Source organism: Phalangium opilio, unplaced genomic scaffold, assembly GCF_054372755.1.
Source record: "Phalangium opilio isolate 3A_F unplaced genomic scaffold, DU_Popi_V2 ptg000081l_1, whole genome shotgun sequence".
Classification (NCBI taxonomy): Eukaryota; Metazoa; Arthropoda; class Arachnida; order Opiliones; family Phalangiidae; genus Phalangium; species Phalangium opilio.
In genome coordinates, this window is record NW_028324188.1 from 1,873,782 (window position 1) to 1,899,542 (window position 25,761).

Below are 25,761 nucleotides of genomic sequence, written 5' to 3' on the forward strand. Positions count from 1 at the left end.
TTTATCTTATTTTATTTAAAAAAAATAGGGGGGGGGGATCTTTTCTCTCGTAATGGAATCCCCTTCGTTTAAAAATTAAAGTATAATTAATCTTATTTTAACGGTTATATATACATTTCAAAGGGATTCAAAATTAATATATTTTAGGCCTAGGCTGGTTTATTAAGAAGAAATATAGGGTCTGCAATTTTTTCAAAAAAAAAAAAAAATATAAATTATTAATTATAAAAAGAAGCTCGTGAATTTTGAAAACAGTATGCGCGTGAATTTGTAGCAACCACGTTTTTTTTTTAAAAAAAAAATTATTTATTGCACGTGAGCTTGTTTTCAAAAACTGTTTTCAAAAATTTCACGTGAATTTATTATTTATGTTTCATATAAAAAAAATTATTGCACGTGATATTGTAACTATACCACGTTTTTAAAGCAGTTTTTTGTATGCGAGTTAGTTTTATAAATTTGTAGACTTATATTAAAGAATTGATTACTATAATTGTTTACCAGAATTAATTAGTTTAATGCTGGTCAATGTTGACCCTAGTTGTCTACCGTCTCTTACCTTGACATTTTAAATTAGGCTTAGCTATAGGCGTCCCTATGAGGATCCCTATATCGATTTGACGAAATTAAACCATTAGGCCTAGCTAGCTCGGTGCCGCATACCGGAAAAGGTTTGAGTTGGGCCTTCTGTTTGACGCTTTTTCTTATTTTCCAACGGCAACCGCCGTTGCTGAAAGCCACTCTTTAGTACCATCAGTAAATTCGCCTAAAATATCGACCTGTACAGATTCCCGTATCTCTCGAGAGCCTTGGGTACAAGTACAAGCCCAAAGTTTCTTCAGTTTGGGTCCCATCGCGGGAAAGTTATCTAGGGTAAAATATTGTTTAAATTGACTGTGTACTCAATAAGAACCTTTAAAGGGACTCCTTCTAACTTGAGAGATATCCCCTTAAGTCTCTCGCTGAACTTTTATACATCTTGAATAAGTTTAAAATCAAATTTAACGCGTTAATTAAGTTGTATTGGAAGGAGGGGGGGGGGGTCTTATCAGTGTTGGAGGCTCATTGGAAATAGATTGGAAGGTTTCAAAGTGGGGGTGGGGTGGGGGTCTACCTTCTAGGATGGGGGGGGCGGGGGTTGTTGCCCCAGCAGCAGCAGCATCTAGCTCTCTCAGCTATAGTGAAGGGCCGCGCGCTTGTGATTCGTTTAATCCTGTCAGACACAGCGAAAGCTTAATTACTGACCGAGGCTTAATGAGTCAGCCTCTACAGAATTTAATTATAGACAATCCTTCTTTTCCGCCTCTCCCTAACCCCCCCCCCCCCCGACAAATTTCGATTACTTATAGATATATCGAGTAGACCCTCGATATACACGCCTATTTATTTCATTTTCGAGAGACGTTTTGTTTTGCGAAAATCTCAAATTTTTATCCAACAATTTTTTCATTTTTCGATTAAATTATTTACATAGTATTTGTATCGTACAATTCGTGAAACTTGGAGCTATTACTCTATGGAATGCGCTCTTTCACGTGGTGTCTTCAGTTTTTACTTAACTATTCTCTAACCAAAGTTACGACCACTTTAACAGCGATGGAATTTGTAATTCATGTACAAAATTAAGTTTTAAAAAAACGATTTGAAAATTTGAAAACATGAAAAAAATAATAAAAATTTGTACTGTAAGATTCATGAAACTTGGAGCTATCACTCTATGGAATGCCCTCTTTCACGTGGTATTTTCGGTTTTAACCTCTCTTTAATAGGTGAAACATTAGAACGACTTTAACAAACATGCAATCAAGTACTTTCAATTTAATAATAGCCCTTGAGCGACTTGTAAAAGCCAACAGCCTTAACACTGGAGTTGGTAGGCTATAATCTAGTCCATTGTTAACGCGTTAATTTATAGTCGAAGGGATTCGGTTTCACCGGTAATTAGCTAGCGATTAATAATTAGTGTTAAACCAAATGTTCAATTAATTAGTCAGGTCCTTCGTCGGTCGAGGCCTAGCTGGTTTTGTATTTCAGCTCCGCTTCTCATTTCACGGTGAAAGAAAAACTGAGTGGTCATTTTTTTTTTGAAAAGCCAGCATCATTTTTACTCGTTACGACCACCGACCAAAAATAATTCAAACTGGGGGGTTTGGGAGGATGGGGGGGGGCTAGGACCCCCACGCCACTCCGCGATTAAATGCCCACACCGTCCATCTAACACCAAAGCGAGAAAGGATCCCTACGCCCCCCCCCCTCTCTTCTACTTTTGGGGTCCATAAGAGGTCGGATACTTGACTTCAAATTTTGGAGAAAATAAACCCCCTTAATAGCTCCAGTGTTAAGTGCATGCAACACTATCTATAGAAGTATATAGTCTTCTTGAAATAGAAGTTCATAATTATCTTTATTCGAAGTGTAGACCTATATTGGTTTTTGTCCAAGAAGTATCCGGTCTCTTGGTTGTAGTTGAGAACCTATTTCTCGGACCAATGATTTCGCTGGAAAGCCCCCCCCCAATCCCCCCTAGCCTTTACCAACCCCCTTTTTTGTAGCAGACTACTTCGATTTGAAGTAAAGCGCCTTTGAAATATATCCTGCAAATGTACCATACCCACGGTTTCCGAAGAACAGAGATTTTTTTTGCCAGAATTCCACAGAAAATGTCTCCTTGAAAATAAATAAACTATGAAACATCTCCCTTGGAAATACCGTTACCAAGTTACCATCTCTTCCATATTTTTAATTACTTCAAGATATTGGAAATTATATCTAATATTGATAAATTTCTGCTCTTAAATGTCAATTTTAATTACAATATGACGTAATTACTGTTTTTGTACGTATAACACATTTGTTTATCAATTTATAAGCGATATTCTTAAATTTATAAGCATAAGTGTACAATTTTAAGTATAGTATGGAATTGAGTGTGAGTAGTTCTGTTTACTATTCGTAGATGGCGCTAGTTGACCGTCGATTCGGAATGCCTGGAAGACGACGGCATTGTCTGGGAAGTTTGGCCCGGACTCGCCTTTGATAGTCGCCGCCGCCGAGCTCCGAGACGTTAACGTCCGTGTCTTCGTCTCTCTTCTTCTCGGACACTTTTTTGGATTTTCGCGATTCTTCCAAGAAAAACTGTTTAATCGGCGCCAATTTTGGCGGTGCGGTGCACTTTAACCTTTACCCTAACTGGGATAATCAAAATTTCGCGTCGCGATCGCGATATTAGTCGATTTTGAGCCGATTTAAGAACCAGGTGTCCAAAAGTTGGGCCAGAGCTTCCCGAGGAAAGCGCCCGCCGCCTAAGAATTTTTAGGCCTAACCGTTAGGCTTAGCGCGGCGACCACCATTCTGATTGGACTTTGGAAAATCCGCAGTTCGTTCGCCGCCCTAAAATTTCACCCCAGAGTCCCGCGCTCGCTATCTATTTCTTCGCGACTTTTTATCGAACAAGGATTTGAACGGATTTTGGAACAAAACCATTTCCGTTTCGTTTGGATTTTGGATTCCATCGAGTTACTAACTTAAAAGGTCAGTGTCTTTCGTGGTATTTTATATTCAGTGTTATTTTTTGTGTGTGGTGCTTTTTCTTAAGGGGGGATTGGAGATGGGGGGCTATGATTATACGAGCCAAGGCTTAGAAGTTATTATTTTGGTTTTTATTTTTATTTTCCGGGTTTTTTATGGATTTTAATGGGGATTTTGATGCGTTTAATGATTGGGGATTGTGTATTGATGTATTTACTATAAGTTTTACATTTTAAAGTCGGCAAATTAACGCGTTAAAGTGTTTAAGTACCAATTTTCCAAAAACGATTTTGCGCGTTCAAATTCGTATTTTTCTCATTTAGAACAATTTAATTGTTAAACTAAATATAATTGAGTTCGTATAAATGTTATACAATACTTATAAATATCAGATAGAGTTTAAATTAGAGGGAAAATAGAGGGGAAGGGGGGCTTATAAGTTAGAGAACCTTCAAGAAAATGGGAGCACGAAGCCATATTTGAATAATATTGACTTGTGTCAATTTGAAGAAAAGAAAGAAAGAAGGAAAAATCCTTTTCTGAAATTCAGGTTGTCTAAAGTCTGGCAGCTTTGCAGACTATTCGCTATAGTTTGACTTGGCCGTCAAATTAAAAAGGCTGACACATTTTCGACGTTATATCTCGGCAAAATAAGGGTGTTGCAAAGATATAATCCCCTACATTTCCGTAGTACTTAATATTCGAACCTTGAGAAGTATTCAGAGCTACAAGTTTCGAGTTTTTAGTAATTTACAAGTATCGCTCAATCGATTCCACGAACCCCCTACGCGTACGTGTGACTCAAAAACTACTGTATAGTTAAACTACAAAACGTCTACGCGTACTTGTACAAATTAAATCAAATGAAATCAAATTTGCTAGATTAGTTTAAAAGTTGACAGTACACTTCCCTTGATTAATTATTATATACTTCTGGTATTAATTTTACATCAATACAGATCCGTCCGAGGGGTATTTCACGACTACCCCAAAAACTAGAGTTAAAACTTCCTGAACTAAATTTCGTGTCCATTGACACTTCTCTCATAAAGTAAAATATTATATACTTCTGATATCTATCCGAGGGATTACTCACTATAAGTATAATAACGCCATCTTATTATCACGTGACCATTATCGGCTTTACTGAATATCCTATGAAGGAAGTATAGATATCCCTTTGAATTGGCTAGCTGCGCCACTTATCTTTGTTAGTCTCTGAAAGTGTTCTTTGAAACCTATAAATTCATATTTTGATAATAACACTGTACGTGTAGTATCATTTTGAGTCTCTCTCTCTCTCGTAATGGCAGCACCCCATTGGTTAATTCCCCATACTCCCAAGCCCTATCTCTGCCCTTACTCATAGTTATCTCGTAAATTAGTTTCGAATTAGGTTAATCCAATTAGCGCCCGTGTTTTCGACACTTTTAATTATAATTAGGACTTGGGCTTTTGCTGACATAAAAATCGAGGGGTTGTTAACTCTTTAAAAGCAACGCTACTATACTATAATATAATATACTAATAGATTATTTTTTATTTATTTACTCACTGGTTATCCCCTCGTTATAATTATTAATTAATTAATGATTAAGAGGTTAATTGATTAAAGAGAAGTGATTGGGTAATTCGGTCACGCTCTGACTCGGAGATATATTAATTAAAATTAATTCTTGTTTGGGAAATGTGTTCATGATTTTTTTTTATTACCAATTGAAATTAATTTCGAGTTAATTTCTTTCTCGCGAATTATGATTAATTAGGCCTAATTTATTGGCTTTGTAATTGAGACCAGCAGTCGTTAACATCAGTAAGCAATCTGCCAATTAAAACTAGTAGTAGTGTAACCCGATACTAAATTCTCATTACACATTGTTAAACAAAAGGCTGTGAACTGCGGTTACTCGTTCGTACAATATTTTACAAATTTAGCTTTCAAACTAGGCCTAGGAGGATGCATACCTTTAACACCAGGATTCCATGCTACTTAAAGGTTAAAAAATGCGGACTATTAGCATGACCTCCTGGTGCAAATTGTATAAATCCTCCTAGCCTAAAAACTAGCACGAGATAAACACCTATAAATTCACGAGATTTTATTTTTTATTTTTTTTTCACGCGCTAAAGGGAATATGACACTACGATATTTTTATTTATTTATTTTTAAATATTATTTAATATTTGATTTTGGTTGGGCGTTTTTAACGTAACAGGTCCCCCAAATTTATTAGTGGGAGGTCATAGGCCTAGAATGTAGCCCGTAATATTTTACGATCACTCTAAAATCGGGGCGCATGTATGTACCAAATTACAGTGCACTTAAACAGTTCCGCCCGCCTTTTATTAATAATAATTTCGGGTGCGGGTATATGCTATATGTTTCGCCTTTTCAAACAAGAAAAGAAAGGGGGGCTTTTATTATTCCTTTAACTTTAACGCCCATCCCCAAATATTCAATAAGATTCGTTTCGTCTAATAGAGTAATGGCAGTCCACTACCTTTGACTATATTGGGTTCTACGGGCGAAATAACACGGGCTGCCATTTGTCTAATAAGAAATTGTTTTAACGCGCTTACAATAGGAGTTGCTTGTCAAGCCGATACAGAGTTTCAAAATTAAAAAATAAATAAAAAGTTAAAAAATAGAGAGAACTTGATCGGGGTCGCTAAAAACTTTTCCCAGAACAACTGGTTCTATATTTTTTTGATGGCGAGTTATATAGAGTATAGAGCTCCAGTTATGGTATGGGTGGGGTCTATGACTCTTTTTTCAAGCTTTTTTTTTTTTAATATTATCTTTTTTGGTGGGGGGGGGGAAGGGGAGGGTCACGTGTTTCCGTGGCAACCAACGAACGTCCGCGTCTAATTTCTTCCAGCTGAAATAAGAGGCTGAAAAATAATTTGTTTCCAAATATTTGATCAGCCAGTATTGAATATCATTTCCATATAAAAAGAAACCTTTTCAAACATTTTTAAGCCGAGCTGTGTTTTTTAGGGTTTGGGTTTTCATTTTCAAAGGCTCTGAGTCCTTTTTGGTTTTATCAGTGTACTAGAATATAATTCGTGACTCACAAAGAGAGAAGGAGAGAGCCAAAGTTTCTTGCCACTCTAACTTGAAATGATTTCTAAGAAAAAAAAATAAATTGCAATAATAATATTCATCCGAAACATTATCGCGTTAAGCCTTGGCTGCCAAGTTCCAAGTTCTCGGGTTTGATATTTCGTGCCAGGAATTCTCATTAAAATTTCAAACAGGTATACTTTAAGTTAGTTCCAAGGTATTAGCACACATATATCTTTTGTTCCTTCGCTTGCTGCTCAGATTAAAATCAATGGATGCTTTGGTTCTACTAGTATTAAACCGAGGGGGATTGGGGGGGGGGGGTACTTGTTTGTAGCTGCTGCCTGGCATACCGTAGAGTAATTGCACCGGGAGTGGTGTTATCTGACACTCAAGAATGTTATTTGGTTCAGATGTATTACGTTTCATATCAAAATTCTACTGTTTTTTAATTAAAATTTTCGTAACTCGTGTTTTTAACCAGATAATTTGAAATTGATGATGTCATTAGAAAGAAGAGGTTCCGTAGAGTAATTTCACCAAGTATCATGACTCTCATAGTTTAAATTACCTCTCATAAATTAATTTTTTTATGATTTTTTTTATCTGACTGCCAATTTGACACGCTGTAACTTTTGTTGTTGAAGAGCTAGGTTAAATCCGAAAGTACCATGAGAAAGAGGAGGTTCCATAGAGTAATGTCACCGAGTATCACGAACCTCTTAGCTAAAATAACGTTCCCACAATAAATTTAGTATTTGGTTTAAATTTAAATAAACTCGAGTTATTTATATGATGGTTTTAAAACATGTCGTCGAAACCAGTCGTTTCCACGAAGTAATCTCTCCCAAATGTCATAGGCCCATCAAATGAGTCATGAGTCTGTATGTCTGTCTTTCACAAACATAGCTTTCCAAAAAAATAATAAGTTATCAATGGTGGATTGGTGGTATTAGCCTCTGAATGAGTTTGATTAGATTAAAGATAGCTCTTCAAGCAGCATTTTATATTTAGATTGGAAGGGAGTATATTTTCTCAGCTGATACTAAACCGATAGAGGTGTGTGTGTGAAAGTTGATAACAATAACTCCCCCACCTAACGCCGAATTGTGTGTGTAAACGTACCATTCATCCTCTATTGAGTTCTGAAGCGAAATTTAATTAAACAAACGGAAATTCGCATTATATTATTTCAGCTAGCGATTATAATACGCCAGTTTATTCAATTATTACTTGAATAGCGTTTAGTAGGTTATCAGGTAGTACTTAGGGAGCGAGGGTTACCACCTGGAGTAATCAGGGAATTTTAAAATAGTAATATTAAAAGTGAGGGTTTCATATTATTGTTTGGGGTAATTTTGTAATTAAGTTAAATTTGTGAAAGTGACCACATTGAAATTGGTCAGGAAAATTCATTAATGACTTTGGAAGTTAATTAGGGAAAACCCGGGCAAGGTCAGGTAACGTTTTATCTTAAATAGTCCTAATTTTTCTCTTAAAATTTATTTCATAGAATGAACTAAATAATATTTTGTACCAATAAATTTTCATTATTTAAAATAATAACAAATTCAAGGCAGTTTTTCTTTACTTTTTATTTAGTTTAAAACCACTCACGATTTCACTGACTATAGTGACAATGAATACCGGTATATTAAAACCCATTTAATCCTAAAATATGTTGTACTTGTAGACCTAGACCTCAAAGCGAAATTTTACCCTGTCTCTCTCTCTCTCTCTCTGAGATATTAAACTAGCAAAATGCTAATCGCGTATAGAAAATGAAATGAAGTGGGTGTCACTTTTTCGTGACCATTACAAGCAAAAAATAAGAGAGAAGTTGATCTCAAGTAGGCGGAGAACATTCTTTCCTTTACCACCATGGATGACGACATACCACCTTTAATATTAAAAGATAAAAAAAACCCATCGTGGTCCTTTTTAAAGGAACAGTAGAACTTATGAATTAGCAACTAAAATATTTAAGGATAAGTAAAGTGAACTTAATAATATCCTTTTTAAATTTAAATATTTATTCAAAATATATACTTTGAAATTTACTGTTATCTATTCTTTGCCGATTTTAAAAAATATTATTTGAATTAAAATATTTTTTTACTTTGAAATATACTTCTATTTCTTGGGCGATTTTAAAAATATTATTATAATAATATTATTATTTGATTTAAAAGTTAAAATACGTTTCTATTTAGTTAAAATTATTCATTTTGCTCTCGATCATGGCTCGACGACCTTTGACCCGCAGCCTCGAGTTCTTCGTAACCTTGACCCACTCGTGAGGTCGAGGCTAGAGCGGCGTCCATCGCGGTTCTCCCCCTTGTAGCATATCGGGCCAAACCTCGCGCCGCTGGATTTGTAACGGTTCGAGCGCTAACTTGAACTGAACCACCTTCGTCTGAACCCGGAGTTGGATCGGTTTGAGCGCGAACTGGACCACCTTCGGCCGAACCCGGAAGGTTTTGAACGGGAACTCCAGCACCCGCTTCCTCGCTACGGCCGCCTTGAGCCGCATCTGAAGCTAAAAACTTAATTTTAATTAACCCATAATTACTTAGACATTAAAAATAGAATTACTTGAACCGGCACCCGAAGTTTGAGGTCTTATTGCCCAACCTTCAGCCCAATTTCGAGCCGGAACTTGCGGCAGTATGTCTCCAATCGAGCTTCTGGTCCAAACACCAGTTCCTGAACTTTGAATACTTGGTTGTTGAGGTTCCAGAGCTTCGGTTCCTGGAACACCACCTCTAATAGCCCCGCTTGTAGTCGGGACACCTGCTCCTGAACTTTCAGCACTTGGTTGTTGAGATTCTAGAGCTTCTTCGGTTCCTGGAACACCACCTCGAACAGTCCTGCTTCTAGTCGAAACACCGGTTCCCCCGACTTGAGCAGTTCCTCCTTCCGTTCCCAAATCTGGAGCTCCTGTTTCTCGAGCGGTTTTGGCTCGAATTTCCAAACCTCGAGCTCTTTGACGTTGAGCAATTATTCCATTATTGAAATGTCGAGATCCCGCTACTCGCTCTGCTCTTCCGAAACATCGAGCTCCTGTTTCTCGAGAGGTTGTAGCTCGGATTTCCAAACCTCGAGCTCCTCGACCTTGAACCGTACTTCCTATTTCGAAATCTCGAGATCCTGGTTCTCGCTCAGCCCCTCCGAAATCTTGAGCTCCTGTTTCTCGAGCGGTTCTAGCTCGAATTTCCAAACCTCGAGCTCTTTGACGTTGAGCAATTATTCCAGGATTGAAATGTCGAGATCCCGCTACTCGCGCTTCTCTTCGAAAATCTCGAACTCCTCGACCTTGAACCGTACTTCCTATATCGGAATCTTGAGATCCTGCTTCTCGCGCAGCTCTTCCAATACCTCGAGAGGCTCTAGCTCGAATATCCAAACTCCGAGCTCTTTGATGTTGAGCAATTATTCCAAAAACTCTAGCTCTTCCAAATCCAAAATATCGAATTCTTCCAAGACCTCTAGCTCCTCCAAAATATCGAATTCTACCAGAACCTCTAGCTCTTCCAAAATCTCGAATTCTACCAGAACTTCTAGCTCTTCCAAAATCTCGAGCTCTCCCAAAATCTCTAGTTCTCCCAAAATCTCTAATACTGCCTAGATCGAAATCTCGAACTTCCGTTTCTCGAGCGGCTCTACTAGCTCCAATTCGCAAACCTTGAGCTATTTGACGTAAAGAACGTATTCCAGTATTGAAATGTCGAGATCCTCGCGCTTCTCTCGCAATATCTCGAGCTCCTCGACCTTGAACTGTTCTTCCTATATTCAAATCTGGAGCTCCCGAACCATGGGTAGTTCCTCCGGATCGCGATGAACTCGGAACCATCGTAGGCGGTGGTCCCCCAGGCCCAAACATCTCTTGGTTACTAAGCCTCATTGAACAACGTAAGTCTCCTCGGAACCAGCTTCCAGTGGCGCCAGTCGGGGGTGCCAAATCCTGGGTAGAACCGGGGATAACGGGTTCGATAGGGTCCGTTACCGGTACCACTTTGTTCAGCCATCTTTGGACTCTGTCGTTCCTGATCTTATTTAGAACCTCTTGGAAATCCGATATAACAAATTGGGACCAACTCCTAGGGAGCGATATTTGACTGGGCCGGTCATCGTCCGTTGTCGATTGACCTTCGCTCTCCTCTGAGTCTTCCGGATCTTCGTATATTTGCGGAAATCGATCTTGATTCCAGGGTTCATTGAAGTGCCGCAACAGTGAAGTGGTTAACCTTAAGGCGAAGTGGAATTTAAAACGAAATTTACGTTAACTTAATTTGACCTTAACGCGATTCAAATTAAAATTACAATTAGAACTTTACCTGGGTCTGGATCTGGGTCTTCCTTCATTTTCTTCTTGGTTTGGGTCTGCCATAATTAAATTAACATTATAATTAGTACCCATTGTCCCCTACCTATCGCTTTAACCTAACTAACGAGAGTCGTACCCAAGATTAATTTTAATTTTAAAATATCGACCGTCAGGGAAATAATTTTTTAACATTTAATAATAATAAATAAGTAAATATATGAATGGATGATAAAAAAAACATTTTTCTATTTTTGATAAATTCGGCCAAAAATTAAAGTAGTTTTTTAATTTTTTTTTTTATTTAAGAAACCTTATTTCCTCGAGGGGCTGGTCACTCCGCGTTGGTATTATTTTTAGAGTGATTAACCCCTCGATTTCTTAAGGTTTAAAAAAAAATGTGTATGCAGATTTAGGCCTAATTCTAATTGATAAAAATGTTCGTTAAATTTTAACGTGTTTTTATGCTAAAATGGTGTAAAAATTCGATAAAATAAATGCGATGTCTGTTCCGTTTTAAGATTTCCAGTGTCAATATTAGAATTTACCTTAAGAGGAATTCCAACTTTTATTTTTAAATATTTTTTGTTTGCTATTGAAAGGGATTCGAGGTTTCACCTTTTATGGACAGTGACTTGGAATTAAATTGATGTCAAACTACTTTATATAAGCTAAAGATTTTTTTTTCGTTCATTTGGCATTTTTATCTCTTTCAAGGTAAAGATAAAAAATAAACATTCCATCTCTAGAGTCTAGACTAAATCGATAAATACTTAAGATAAACGGTTAATCAACTATTTAAAGAAAAAAATTTAAAGAAAGTTCAATTAAAAATATCATTTATTTCTATATAAGGTTCATATTCCCTTTAAAAATAAATTAATTGGGTTTGAAAAATATTACGTAAAAAATGTTAGGCGTTAAATGAAAACCTCTGATTGGACGCCATTATATTAACGCAATAATGTTATTGATCACTTTACGCGATGTAATTTGTTTTCTATATTAATTCAATAGTCAATTTAAATAATCGAATGATCAACGGTAACCCATTAGAATTAATTATATATTTAGGTAAGCTTAAAAATTGGTGTCGCGATTTTAATAAATAATAACGTGAAATTACTTCACCTTAATTTGGCCCAGGGCTACTAATTTTGATATATATTATTTTTTTGGGTGTGTTTAAATTGATTTTTTTATTTTTAACAATTTATTATTTTGCAATGAAAAATAATTGTTCAGGTCATGTCGTTGTAAGTTTATAAATTACGTAATATAATATAAGAGAACGTAGAAACAAAGGGGTGGAACAATTCTTGGACATTTTTATACGTTAGTAATTGAAAAAAAAAATCTATATTAAACTGAAAAGTTAAAATCTGAGGATATTATTATTCTGTGTCTAGAATTAATCGCTGGCTACGCTAAAAAAACCAGATTAAAAAGGCGCGCTTTAGAATGCAAAAGGCCGGGATCCCCGGTTTGGTTTCCGATATTGGAAGAGTTTGCCAACTGAGTTAGAGTTAGTTCTTCCTGTTTCCTTTCTACTATAATGATATTACTACCAGAAGTGGTATGAGACTACTTATATATTTTAATGGGATCTTTTATACGGAAACTGTTCCCCCCCCCACCCCGCTACCCCTAGCCCCATCCCGAAATTATACATTTTAACGAGAAAATTTTAAAAAGCTAGCGTATCGGAAACTTGGCCTTTATCAAATTATCTGGAAAATAATTTATTCATTAAACTTATTAGAATTAAAATCTATAATAGAATTTATTTATTTTTTTATTTTTGAAACACGTGCCTTTCTTTCTTTTTCGCGCCTTTTTCAAATAATAAATAAAAATTAAATTTTACAGCGCGTGAAATGTGACGTGTTGAATTAGTTTAGGCGGGAAATTTTCTGTTTTTTTGACAGGCGACGATTGTGCACGTGCAGTATGATTTGATTGTTTGGCGCGAGCTAACATCCTTTTGGCGCGTTTTTTTTTTTTTTTTGCCTGCGCGAGACGAAACAAAGTTTAACTTTTTATTTTTTTCTCGAGAGCGCGTGGGAAAGTGGCGATTTAAACACGTGGGTTGTATCCTCCTCATCCCTCCCCCTCCCTCCCTTCTATAGGAGATGTACTCAAGCATGCCCCCCCCCCGACTATCTTCCTACGCTTTATCAAATTATACAAGGGCCCATCCATACCTATATATATATATATATATATAATAAAATCCGTGTTATTTTTACAAAATTAAAGCTGATGTATAACCAACCGTATTTAGGCGCGCCTTTTAAGAATATATTTTAATATTAAAGTTCTTTTCACCAAATTAAGTAAAATATAAATTTTTATGTTCACTTTCCAGTTTAATTCGTTAGATTTTAATTAAAATAACGGTGGTTTAATTGACATTAAATTTAAAGAACAGGTTTAAGTCGGTATGGTATTTGTCTTACCATAAGGTTTTCTTTTTTGGGGGGCCATGTGGTTTAAAAATATGAATTTCTATGAAGTTGGGGATAATTCAAGGGGCGAAAAAATGGCATTAAATTAAAAGAAGAGACGGGGTCGTTTCGTAATTAATATTAATTAATTCTTAAGTAAGAAAGAACGAACGAAGGTATATAGGTGCGGGAAATATTTGTGTCCCTCAAAATTACCGTGTATGACCTTGAGAGGATTTTTTGGAGGTACCACCACGGAAAGGTTGGTTAGCTTGGCTCGTGAAAAACTACCCAGAAGGAATATAAATAGATACGTTTAATAATAAATTGCTTCAAAGACACTCACTGCTGCTTGTAATTCACTCTCTCTCTGTTTAAAAATAATATCATGGTAATAAAGTCCTACCAAACAGTGTCTTTACATCCTATAATAAATCCTTGAATTTATTCATTCAACTTATGAATATTGGAATTAATTTTGCGTAGTTACATTCTAACAAAGTTATAAGTTAGTAAATCATTGAATTTAATTATTCCTCTAATGAATATTGAATCGCGATAATATTATATAGTACTGTTAATGAATTATTGAATTTAATCATTTCTCTAATGAATATTGAACTAAGTTTAACGTTACAAATTGCTAATACGAAATTAACAGCCAATTAATTCCATAATAATTTAAAATTAAAATATTTTGTATACAAGGCAACGTTTTAATTCGATATTCATGGTGAATATTGAATAAATTCATAACCAGGGGGGAGTTGGTATCCATATCTCAAGGTCGACATATTGGCGACAAAACGCCGAAACCTCCATTTTATAATCTATCTTTGGTCGTGACAATTCGTACAATGACTAATTACGATTTAGATGTCCTAATAATCCCTTCTCTAACTTTAGTCGCACTGACAACTCAGATTGTCTAATTATAATTAACCAAGCGAAACTTGATTACCATATGACAATGCCAATGATATATGACCTTGAATATACGGGGAAGTGTGAGCGTGTATGTGTGACAATAGGGGTGCCATTACCGCCTGCAAAACCGAAACCAACCATCCAATGACCCCGTTTGACCCCTCCTTTGACCGACCCAAATATTTTGTAAAATAATTAGACCGCAGAATTGTTAAAATAAAATAAATAATGTATTTATATTTATATTTTTAAAGGGAATATAACACCGGTGTTCATTGTTGTTCAATTTATTTATTTTTATAATTTTAAAGGGAATATAACACCGGTGTTCATTGTTATTATAAGACGATTTTAAATTTTTAAATGAAAGCTTTTGTTCTTTGAAAAATCTCTTTTAAGAACTGTGAGAAAGAATTTATGAAAATAAATAAAATTAAAAAAAAAGGAATTAAACAACTGCACGTGAAATATTTCACGTGACCCCAACCGTACCCCCCCCCCTCTCAACCCGGACGTTATAAAGGGAGTAAGGTTACGCCGGGGTTATGCCCTTCAAAGTATTCCCCGCCTTTAATAACGCTGTCAAGTAACGTTGGGAAATATATGAGTTCTTTATGATAACGACCAAGTTTTATTACAGCGTGAATAAATATTATAATTACTTTTGAAGATGCTGCAAAGTTACGGTGATTCTGAGATAACACCATCTTTCATTAAAACAAAAACCAGATGCATAGATATAAGAAATAAATATATATGAGTATATATTTTGACAAAATTGTTATTTTCAAGTTGAACTCGCTGAATTTAAAGATAGGTGCGTAAGGGGGGCAGTTTGCTTTCTGTTATGGTATATCAAGGTCACTAAGCCTGCAGGGAAGGGTGTGGGAAGTAAATGAATGCATTTCCCCCTAAGTTGAAGTCCTGCAATCATAAAAATAATTATATTTTTGATATCTATGGCCAGCGTGTTAGATTCGCTTTGGCCCCGGCGTATAATTTCTCATGGAAATGAAAGTCACGACATGGTCCCGATCCCCCAAACAAGATATCACGAAAATAATTCACCTATTGGCGTCAAATTAACCTGGCAACTTAACAACACCCATTATTCCTAACTCGTCCACCCTCGAGATGAACTATTAGGTTAAGGTGGCCTTGAAATAATAGTTCTAATTTATAAAGGTAACGGTTGAATCTGGCCATGCTCGAGGAGGAGGTGCACGCGGTCGTGTCTTACCGGCTGCACGCCTAAAAATATTGTACCACTTTTTGTCTATTGAATTAGAAGCTGTACAGTTAAAGGCTGGGATAAGTTAACGTGTTGCTATGAGAGATACAATGTAGAGTACAGAAATTTCAATTACTTAGGTGTGAATTGAATACATAAGGAAACCTGGATTTTGACTGTACCAAGGAGTTTGCAGTTTGGCCTCCTTGTGTAAATGGTATGAATCCTCCTTGTCTGAAATCTATGTTTACGGACCCCAAAAAAAAACAGACAATTACGTTGAATTTACATAATTTCACCAATTAGAGCTAACTTATTTTATTAACAATAATATCCCCTTAATAAATATCCCCATTAGTCTGCTATTACAAACTTTCTCGTGACGTCACACCCTCTTATCTCTTACCTCTGTTTTGGCGGCCATATTGGAAGTCGTCAGCTTATAGGCCATACTACCAATATCGACGTCATATCCCCTTAGCTCCTCCCCCTCACAGTACCACTCTATTAACATCAACAATAATAAATCTGGTTGGTAATTACTATGGTGGTATTTTATATCCCTTTCAAGGTTGCGAGTTGTAAGCCTAGGTACCGGGGGCGTTGGGGTAAAAGTTATCCATGAATGTACGCAGCACGCTTTTAATTTGGCGTAGGAAGCGCATGGCGTGGCGCGATCGGGTCTGTGCATGGTCCTTTTCCAGCGCAACTTTTTAACTATTTTGGCCTTTTGGGCGTTGACTCGCTTGCTCGCATCAGGCGCATTCCATCCAGTCTCGGCTCCCCTCAAGATTGTATTCGAAATTTCTTCAGATCTGGAAGAACTTCCTTCGCCTGCAAGACAGGACGCGGCGTAATATTAAACGAGATTCGAGTAAACCAGTCTGGGGGGTTCTTTTCTCTACATACGACCTTCCAAGTTCCTGGCGCAAGGTGCTCTGGGAAACGGATCGAGGTATACGCAGTGGCGGCCACAAGCCAGTCAACGCCCAACAAATACACAACCGCGTCTGCTGCAATGTGTTTTTCCCAGCTCTATCTCTCTCTCCCCAACACGCAACTGCATGATACAATCGACATTTTTACACCAAAAAAAAATTATTTTCAACTTTGTTTGCTATTAATTGGCTTAAATTTAGCTCCTAGTAAAACCTTCCCTAGAGTAATTGCACCCGAGTATTTCATAGTAAAATCTTCCCTACAGTAATGGTACCCAATTATTTCATCTTAAAACCTTCCCTGGAGTAATGGCTCCCGATTAATTTATCTTAAAACCTTCCCTGGAGTAATAGCACCCAATTATTTCACCTTAAAACCTTCCCTGAAGTAATAGCTAGAAGTATATCGTGACCCAAGTATATCATTTGGAAAGAGTTGGTAAAAATTTCGGGTCCCATTGCAGAATTTTTTGAAAGTCGCGCAAAACTTGTAAATTTAGAAAATGCTATGCTAGTGTGTTCACGCTGAATTTGAAGAATGCGGCGAGAATGGTGGCGCATTAAGACGTAATGTGCAAAAGACATAAGTCTACTATAGAATGAAAGTTGAACCAGGAGTATATAGACCAAGAAGGAACTGGTAAAAAATGAAATTCGCCAGGAGGAGGGGTATGGAGGGGGGGGGGGTTAAGTGACGATTCGACAAAATTTGGATCATTTCGAGATGGCAAAAGTACCTCGCCTTTCTCCCTCCCTCTCTTAAAATCAGCTGATCCGAGCAAAAAAACACGAAAATTTGATGTAATCCTAAGTTTCGCCTACATATTCTAGAATCTATGAGTCAATAACCCAGCCCCTCCCCCTTTCCCCCTTCGGACGATTAAGTTACAATCTGGTAAAGGGTTAGTTACAACGTGTAGATCTTATACACCGATATCATCAGATCAGATTTAATATATATGCATTTCTATGGATTCCATTGAACATGCAATGCAGTCTTATATTACAAACAATATGCTCCAGCCCTAATTACCTTACGAATATGTCACTGACCTTTAAGTGACCCCCCCTTCTTCCCCTCCCTCATCCATAGGTAGTTAATGTCACGTGTCCACTGATAACTATTTTTATCAAGAGCTGTTTTTATTGGTCAGCTAGCTTGGAAATAAAATAACTTAAGGCCTTTTCAGACTCAACTAGATGGTTCAAAAATTTCAGTCAGCAAAAATTGGTCAGTGGTCAATTGTTAATTTGGTGATTCAACTTGTCCAACCACACAACCCAAATAGTATACTCAACTCAAGTTAAACTCATCTAAATGAGTCAAAAAGGCCTTAAGACGAGGGGTATAGGCAAGACATTATAGGTGAAATCATTTTTAGTCTTAATTATTAGCAAAAGGTGATTTTAATCCGGGAGCTGGGGGATTATATGTTGTCACTTCCGTAATTGGCACTATAGCTTTTAACCCGGTGGCGCCTCAGTAACCCACCGGAAGTCGCTATACCCGGAGTGTTCGTTCCCTTCGTTTATTGGCTTATCATCATCGCCCACGCTTTCTTCCTGAACTTCCGGTTAGCGATGACTAAGCGAAAATTATTTTATTACTTTCGCTAGAAATAGTGTACCACCATTTCAATGGAAATTATATCATTCAGGAAAACATTAAATTGAAAACCACTCACGCCCCCTTTCTAAGCCTGCAAGATTGCAATAATAATAATGATATATTTATTTATTTAGGCATTGGGATTATTGACCCCCTTGACCTATGTTTTGTTTTGTTTATATTCAAATTATTATTTTAAATAATGTTTGGTTCAATATTTTAGAAGATGAATTTTGAATAATTTTTTTTTATTTATTTTGAGAAAATCGTTCAATGTTTATATTAAAATGTGGTTCCGCTCTGCGGGTCAAGTATAAAGTATATTTTTTGCTTATTTTGGTTCTAGACAGGTTAAGCGTAAAATATACGAATGGTCCCTTAAATTTAAGTAACTTAGTATTTTCGCTTAACCTGTCTATTATTATAAAAGTGTATTTTTAGCTGCAGAAAGGTTTGAAACACTTTTACCTCTAAGACAAAATTTTCCTCGTGTTTCATCTTTATTTTGACTCAAGTTTTGTTTTGTTTCAATTTTTTTCTTTTATTTTTAAATCGAGATTGTTAAAATTATCAGAAGTTTCTTCACCCTTGGAATGATCGCAATTTAACGTTATTTTAACTTGAATCTTAACCCCATTTTAAGATTGCAGTTGTTAACGTCTAAAACTGTAGTGATATGTCATCGTTAATAAGTGATCATATTCTCTGTTGAAAATCTAGATCAAGTAGAGAAATAAAGCGATCTCCATTAAAAACTCGTAAATAACAAGAACAATACCATTAGCGGGATAGAACACCATGCAATCCCAATATGGCCACAACGTAACTTAGTCTAGAAAAACGGGGTCAAAATTGATTCAAATAGCCAGTTCTATTTTCTAAAACAATAATATGTTAACCTATCTTTCTTAGAAGTTAATAATAAGAAGTATCCTAAAGAAACCATTGATTTTTAGTTCTGATTAAAATTATTATTTATTAGAGTTTTAATTAAATTGCAATCGGGGTTTTGAAGAGTGTCGGAGCGACGTTACACCTTGTTACGTGTAATAAATATGTGCAATTAATTATAACATAATTATCTCTTTAAAGTCAACTCTGTATTATGTCCTTCTGACACGAACCGTTGTAGTAGATTTATTTTCGGGGTCAATTTGTATGTACATTGTGGCTTGGATACCTTTTGTTTCTGTGATTCAAGTAGGTTAATTCTGACAAAGAAAGGGCCGTTGTCACACACTCGGCCTCTATTTTTAGAAAATTCACCCTTCTTTCAACGTCACACGTGTGTGCGTTCCCATTTAATAGGACTGCTGGCAAAGGCCTAACTCAACTGTCAACTGACTGCTTTCTTGGTCCTAAAATGACCCAACCCCCCTTCTCTTAACCCCGGGGGTGTGAGAATGGGGGGGGGGAGAAACTCAATCTAGTTGTCAGAATAAAGACGACCTTAATTAAACAGGTGACAACCGACCCTCGTTTCATTAACAATTCTAGAATGAAATGAATATATTATGTTAATTTAGACTGTGACGTCACACGTTACACTATAGTAAGAATATTACCAACGCTTTTTTACGTGGTATTAACCATTTTATCAATTACGGCGTCATCTTTAATTGATAATAGAAATATAACGGGGGGGGGAGTTCATTATCTTTTTAGCTTAAATTGATTTGACGCCTTGCTTTTAAGATAAATTGTCGCGCGCTAAAGATAAAAGAAATAAAATAAAATGAGCGCGCGCGTGCAACATTCCGTTATTTCCTCGTGAATTTTTTCTCACGCGCAACTTGAAATTTCCTAATTAGAGAGGTTAAGCCAACGCTTTGTTTTTTTAGGTGGAAATGGAGAAATGTTTCGGGGACTAATTGGTGCTTAAACTCTCTCTCCTTTTTAATTGGTTAGGGGTTAATTAGTAGAAACTAGAATAATATGGGAAATGCCTTATTATTATTATTATATTGGCAATTATAAAGAGGCCCGACCCGCTTGGAAATTATCTCTATTTCTAAACAGCTTAACGTAGCTATTTGCCATGTCACGTGACTTTTCGCGCTAGGGTTAGAATTATTTTCGGGAAATTAAATTAGCACGCGCTGTTTAATATATAAAACATTTTTAACTCGTCCCCCCATAGATATGAGAAATATAAATTATCTTGTATGAATTCTTCTTGAAGTTGAAATATTGAAATAGTTTCTTTCTTTGGTAGCTATGGTGACATCCTGTGGGATAAAGGTTGAAGGTCATAAAGGGGGTAGGGAAGGGGCGTGAGTAAAATTGAAACACGTGGAGTGTAGAGAGAGAAAGATACATTTCTCCCAATGGGAACTGTGCGAAATTTTTGCGACGATGATATGTTTAGGCTTTTTGTGTTTTTTAGCGACTTCCGGCGGCGGCAGCGGCCTGGGTCGGTCTCTGGGCCCACTTCCATATCTTTTTCGCCTCATAAACATTATTTTATTCCCCAATGGCCTCCATCCCTCAAAGTAAGTACTACCCCTAAAATAGAGTACTCGGAAGAACGTGAATTACTCCTAATTCTCCCAAGAATATTCGATTATCGCGGGGAAATTTATTGGTTTTAGAAGCCAAATTCATCAAACATGTAGCGACTTAAAAGTACAAAGGAAAAAGTTGAAATGGAGGTTGTTATAAATTTTTATAAAGAAATTTAATTTAAGTAATTAAATTAGGATAGTCATGTGACCCCCGTCAAAGTCCTCCTGTCTGCGGTCTTTGGGTGATAAACAATACTCAATCTATATGTGCTCAAACTCCAGACCCCCTATCTCAAAATTTTGATTAATGGTTCATCCATTAGCAATTGATGATGTTAATATTCATGGAGAAATGCTGGAATTGATTCGTGAATACATGGTTAAGACCGTGTAACAGTCCTTTGGGAAACGGGGATTTGAAGCTGTACATACGGGAGGGGTTAGATGGGACGAGATAGGGGGTACCGTTCTACTTAGTACTCCATACTCGTGGGTAGGCCCACGGTGAGGTTCCATACCATAGGGGACCATCATCATGGAGACTAAAGGGAGCAGCTTGGGGCACTTTGGGTGGGCAAAGGCCAACAACATCCCATCCCCTCTATAATACCGATTTCCATTAGTTCCTAGTTCAGTTCATTTCATTTCGTAACGGCTGTTCTGGGAATTTGGGCCAAAAAAATAAAATTCTATTATATAATATAATATAAATAAATAAAAATTTGCATTTACAAAAACTGAATTTCGCGACGTGAAAATCACGTAAATTTCCCCCTCACTTTCTCTATTATTTGATTATTGATAACACTTGAGCGCCCGGCTACAAATTATATTAATTTTAATTTCATTTCATTCACTTTTAAATATTAATTTTCTTTTTAAAATTAAGTACAGAACCATTTTATTTTTTTTATTTTATTTATTATTATTATTATTATTTTTTAAATGCGGCTTCTCACAAGTTCTTTAAATAAAATAAGAAATCTGCTGCTTTAAAAACTCTGCTAAACTAAAAAATAAAATTCTTTAGTTGTTGTAAAATAAGAAAATTCCGTTTTTCTTCTCTTTTTATTTATTCCGAAATAGAACAAAAAAAGGCTTTCTTTCGTGAAAAGTGAAATAGCTTTTTAGTTTTCTAAGCGCGAGAATATTCCCAGCGCGTGATGATAGAATCATAGATATCTCAAACTCTTATAGCATTCTATGCAAAAACACATAAAAAGGGGTATGGTTTTCCATATATTATTACTTATATCTATGGTAAGAATCGTGAGTGAGCTCGTGCGATGAAGGGAAGTAGAAATCTCGCGAGGATTTTCATTCTTTTTATTTTCGTTTCATCTTAAGAGTAGATTAAGGCCTAGTTAATATGTCGTAGAAGTCTGGCTTAGGCTTCGCTGCTCTCTTAATTTGAATTGCAAATGCAAATGCCAAAATGGAATCTGGGATTGGGGAGTTGGCTAGTGGTGGTGGTTAAGTTGTCGCAGAGTGACTCGCAATTTCGTACTAGATGGACGGGTTAAGCCCAAAGCGAATAAAAAAGGCAGGCGGAGACTTATCCCTTCCTCCCCCCTTCTAATGTGGCCCTTTTTTTCCTTTTATTTCTTCCGTAAGAAATAAAACCCAGAATGTATTTATTCTCTCTTCTCTCTCTGCTTTATATATAAGAATGGAAAGATCGTGCTCGAGATACTAAACCATCCAAATATTTATACACTGTACGCTATATCAGGGCAAACCAACCAAGATTTTTCCAGATTATTTTTATTGTGTAAGAAAAAGTTCAACCTTTTTTACCTTTTAAACAATTTTTATATTAAAATATTTAATGCATTTATGCATATATATTCTTGGTGGAATTAAATAATTTCATAGCGCCGGAGGGGGGGGGGGGAGAAATGCACGTGCCATTATTTATTTTCTGCAAAAGCTGCACGAGATTTGAAAGGGTTAGCTTAGCGCGCGCGCTTTTGCTTTTTATCAAACAGCTGTTGATCAAATGGCGCATGTTATATGAAAAGGACTTTTCCCGCCATTCGTTATTATTTTTGGCGGGAAATTATTTTTACATCGGCCGTTTAACAAAAGGGACAATCTATATCCTATTATTAATGAAAATTGACGAGTGTCTGTTCTATTCTACTCTACTCTACGCCGCAGCACACATCGAAAGCAGACGACGTGATGACGATATTAGCCAAACTTTTCAGTTTAATCTAATAGAAAGCCCTTTCCTTTTTCCATGCACCAAAGTCTTTAAGTTTTAGAAAAAAAAGAAACGATTAAAAATTGGTTTGGTGTTGGAGCGCGGATTGGTTGTTTTCTTGAGCTTGAGAAAGAGCTGAGAGAGGTCAAAAGGTCAATTTCTTCTCAGAGTTTCGATTGAAAGGGGTTAAAAGGCGTTGGGTGGGGAGAAAGGGTTATTTAGGGCGAATGGCTGCAGTTTTGGGTTTAAAATGGACTTTAGATCCAATTTATCCGGTGATGAATTAGAGTGTCGCTTATTTTGGCCCTTTTCTTTCTGGGGACTAATGGATTGATTCGGGCTGGCCAGACCAACAACCAACGTCTTGCTTGCTTGTGTCTGGCATTTCAAAAGGGGCTCCCCCTCCAACCCTCTTTGTGTACGAGACGTTTTAGACCTATATAGAGTTTCAACCCCCCTTCTCTCAAGTTTTAAAGTAATTAATGATGAAAATTAATGACTGTTTTTGAGATAAACTTGGAAGAGAACTTTACTGTCGGAGACTTTATTATTATCATTGTTTTATTTTTGAAGGCTTAATTTCTGTGTCTACAGCGATGAATGAAGTTTAATTAATGTTTTTAGGACATCAATAAGGACCCATCAAAAGGATTTATTTTTGCGTAGTTAAGTGTTGTAAGAATAGAATTGAATTGGTTTTATTTTTTTTTTCAAAGTTTAGTTACAAGAGCCACGATTGATTTTGAATATCATACCATTGTTTAGAGGACAGGGGCGTGCCAACATGAGCCAAAATTTCCAACTGGAGCGGGGGCAAAATGGCTGCCTAATGTTAAAGTCCCATAGAGTTGAAAATTTGAGCGGGGGCCTTCGCCCCCGTTGCCCCCGTAGTTGGCACGCCCTTGTTAGAGGATAATTTTGGGCATGACATCATCAAAGGGGTCTCCAGCTCCTGATTTGGGGGCCCATAAACTAACACATGGGTTAATACTAAACAGTGGGGACCCTAATCCGTGCCCTTAATAAGAGTCACTATATCCGTGACAAAACTGTGTATCATTATTTTCACAGTATAGAAAGCTAACAGTTCTGACTCTGAAACGTCACACCCTGTTCTATCTCTTACTGGAGTTTCATGCTCTCCCTAACGGCGGATTGGAAACAGTGTATTCTACGCGCAAAAATGAAATACCAACCAGAGAGGGGGACTGCGTGACGTAAGACTATCTCTTGCCCCTAGCCAATTGTTAGCTCCCTATACCAAAGTTGCCAATCGATGTTGTACAATACTTCACATTCCCTTTAAAAATATATTTATCCCTGGATGGTCAGGCTGCCAGTTCAGTTCACTTCTCTTTATAAAGGGACACTATATTTATAGTGTATACGTATATAGTGTATACGTATATAGTGTATAGAGAGAGAAGAGCGTTGTACCCTAGGGACCTTATTTTCAGGGGTTTTCAAAAGAAATCTTTCGCATTAACTGCAGCCTGGCGTCGCGGGACCCAAACCCCCAAGTCCCCCCCCCCAATCCCCACATCCCCTAAAAAATAAGAAGTAAGTTGCTTTTGGAATCGCCGCTCCAAAATTCCCCTTTTAAAAGAATTTGGAATTCAATTCTGTAAGCTTCGAACAGAGCCCCCATCCCCAAAAGAAAACCCTGGCCTCCGTTCAACTTTAATAGAGTTAATACGCTCTTGTTGCCGCTGGAGGGAGATAGGCCGTACGTCGCCTCACAAGGGGTAAATGCCCCACCTAACCTTTGGCCGAATTACAACGGGACTGGTGCTGGTGGTACAAAAAATGTCGGGTTTTATACGGACCCCTTAAATCCGCTTTCACTGTCAAAGCCCTTCTCTCCGCCGCGCCATTGGTAGAGTCCATCCGTCCTGTCCTTTCTATTCGACACTCTGATTCCCAAAGGGGGCATAACCCCCCCCCCGTCCCCCTTTAGAAATAAACTCCTTATATATCCATGGATGGTATAGTCGTAGTGGAAATAAAACTTATTGTAATGCTGGATTTTGGATTTTTCTTTCACTAAAACCTAATGGAGTCGCATTTTTGTTTTGCTGTTGATATTTATTTTTGCGACTTTGTTGATACTCGGTGGAGTTACTCTACGGAATGTGTTCTGACTGTTACGTGGTGTTCTTGATTTTAAAATCCCTTCCGTGAATTGGTAAACAACTGTGTTAAAGCCGTTGTTGTTTACTAAACTGAATTTGAGTAAATAGGACCGCGACTGCGTGTACTGTTGAGTGAGGAATTTGGGTAATCTTCTTTTAGCGCCAGTCAAGTTCGCTGTCCGGGTGGGAGGGGGTTTTCCCGCTTTTCTTGTACTTATAGGTTGAGTAAGACCCTGTCAATATTACTTGTCATTAGAATAAGTGCCGATACGAGAGTAGGTTACTCTATGGTTAATACTGTCAAGTGGTATTGACCTCGAGAAAATATATACGCGTTGGCGCGAGCTGAGAAAAAACACGTTCTCCCCGCAGCGCGAGCGCGCGCGCGCCAATGGGTGTTGTCACGTCAATCGGGATTTGCTTCGCAGTTAAACCTAAAACTTAACTTAATCCGTAACCTTGACTTAATAGATTTTTCCGATTGATCTTAAAACCTCTATTGGTCAGAACGTGCTAGAGTGGTGGGTGTATATCGTAATTTCATTCTTGGATTGACTCCATTTTTAGTATAAAATCGTGTAGTAAACCGGGGTCTTTCGAGACTGCCAGCTATAACTAAAATAGCGGGGGTTTTGGATCTAACCTTAAGTGTCTAATGGCACCCCGTGTTATTTTTACATAAGACTAACGCGTTGAAAGGAGCGCCGAGATGCCATTACCGCGTTTTCCCGGGTGAAGCACTGAAGCCCCTAGTTCGTTTCACGCTCAATCTTCCTTAGAATTAAACCTATATTCCATTAGACCCAATTCAATCGCTCTTAAAGCTCGATTTAACGTAGTTTCTACCTGAG

General features: G+C 37.1%; 2 protein-coding genes across 5 annotated transcripts in view; one reads left to right on the forward strand and one right to left on the reverse strand.

The window, feature by feature from the left end:
* Positions 1–25,761, forward strand: part of PlexA (plexin A) — a 138,817-nt gene that overhangs the window by 54,406 nt on the left and 58,650 nt on the right. For all 4 annotated transcript variants that reach the window (XM_089846868.1, XM_089846867.1, XM_089846870.1 and 1 more), the window contains exon 3: positions 2,957–3,531. The gene's annotated coding sequence lies outside the window, so the exon portion shown is untranslated. The remainder of the gene's footprint in view (positions 1–2,956; positions 3,532–25,761) is intronic.
* On the reverse strand, positions 8,621–12,539 carry LOC149653909 (uncharacterized). The gene is made up of 3 exons (XM_089846866.1): positions 10,930–12,539; positions 9,188–10,839; positions 8,621–9,131 (listed from the first exon to the last, which is right to left on the reverse strand). The coding sequence occupies exons 1-3, from the start codon at positions 11,010–11,012 to the stop codon at positions 8,812–8,814; spliced, it is 2,055 nt and encodes a 684-aa protein (XP_089702992.1). The 5' UTR covers positions 11,013–12,539; the 3' UTR covers positions 8,621–8,811.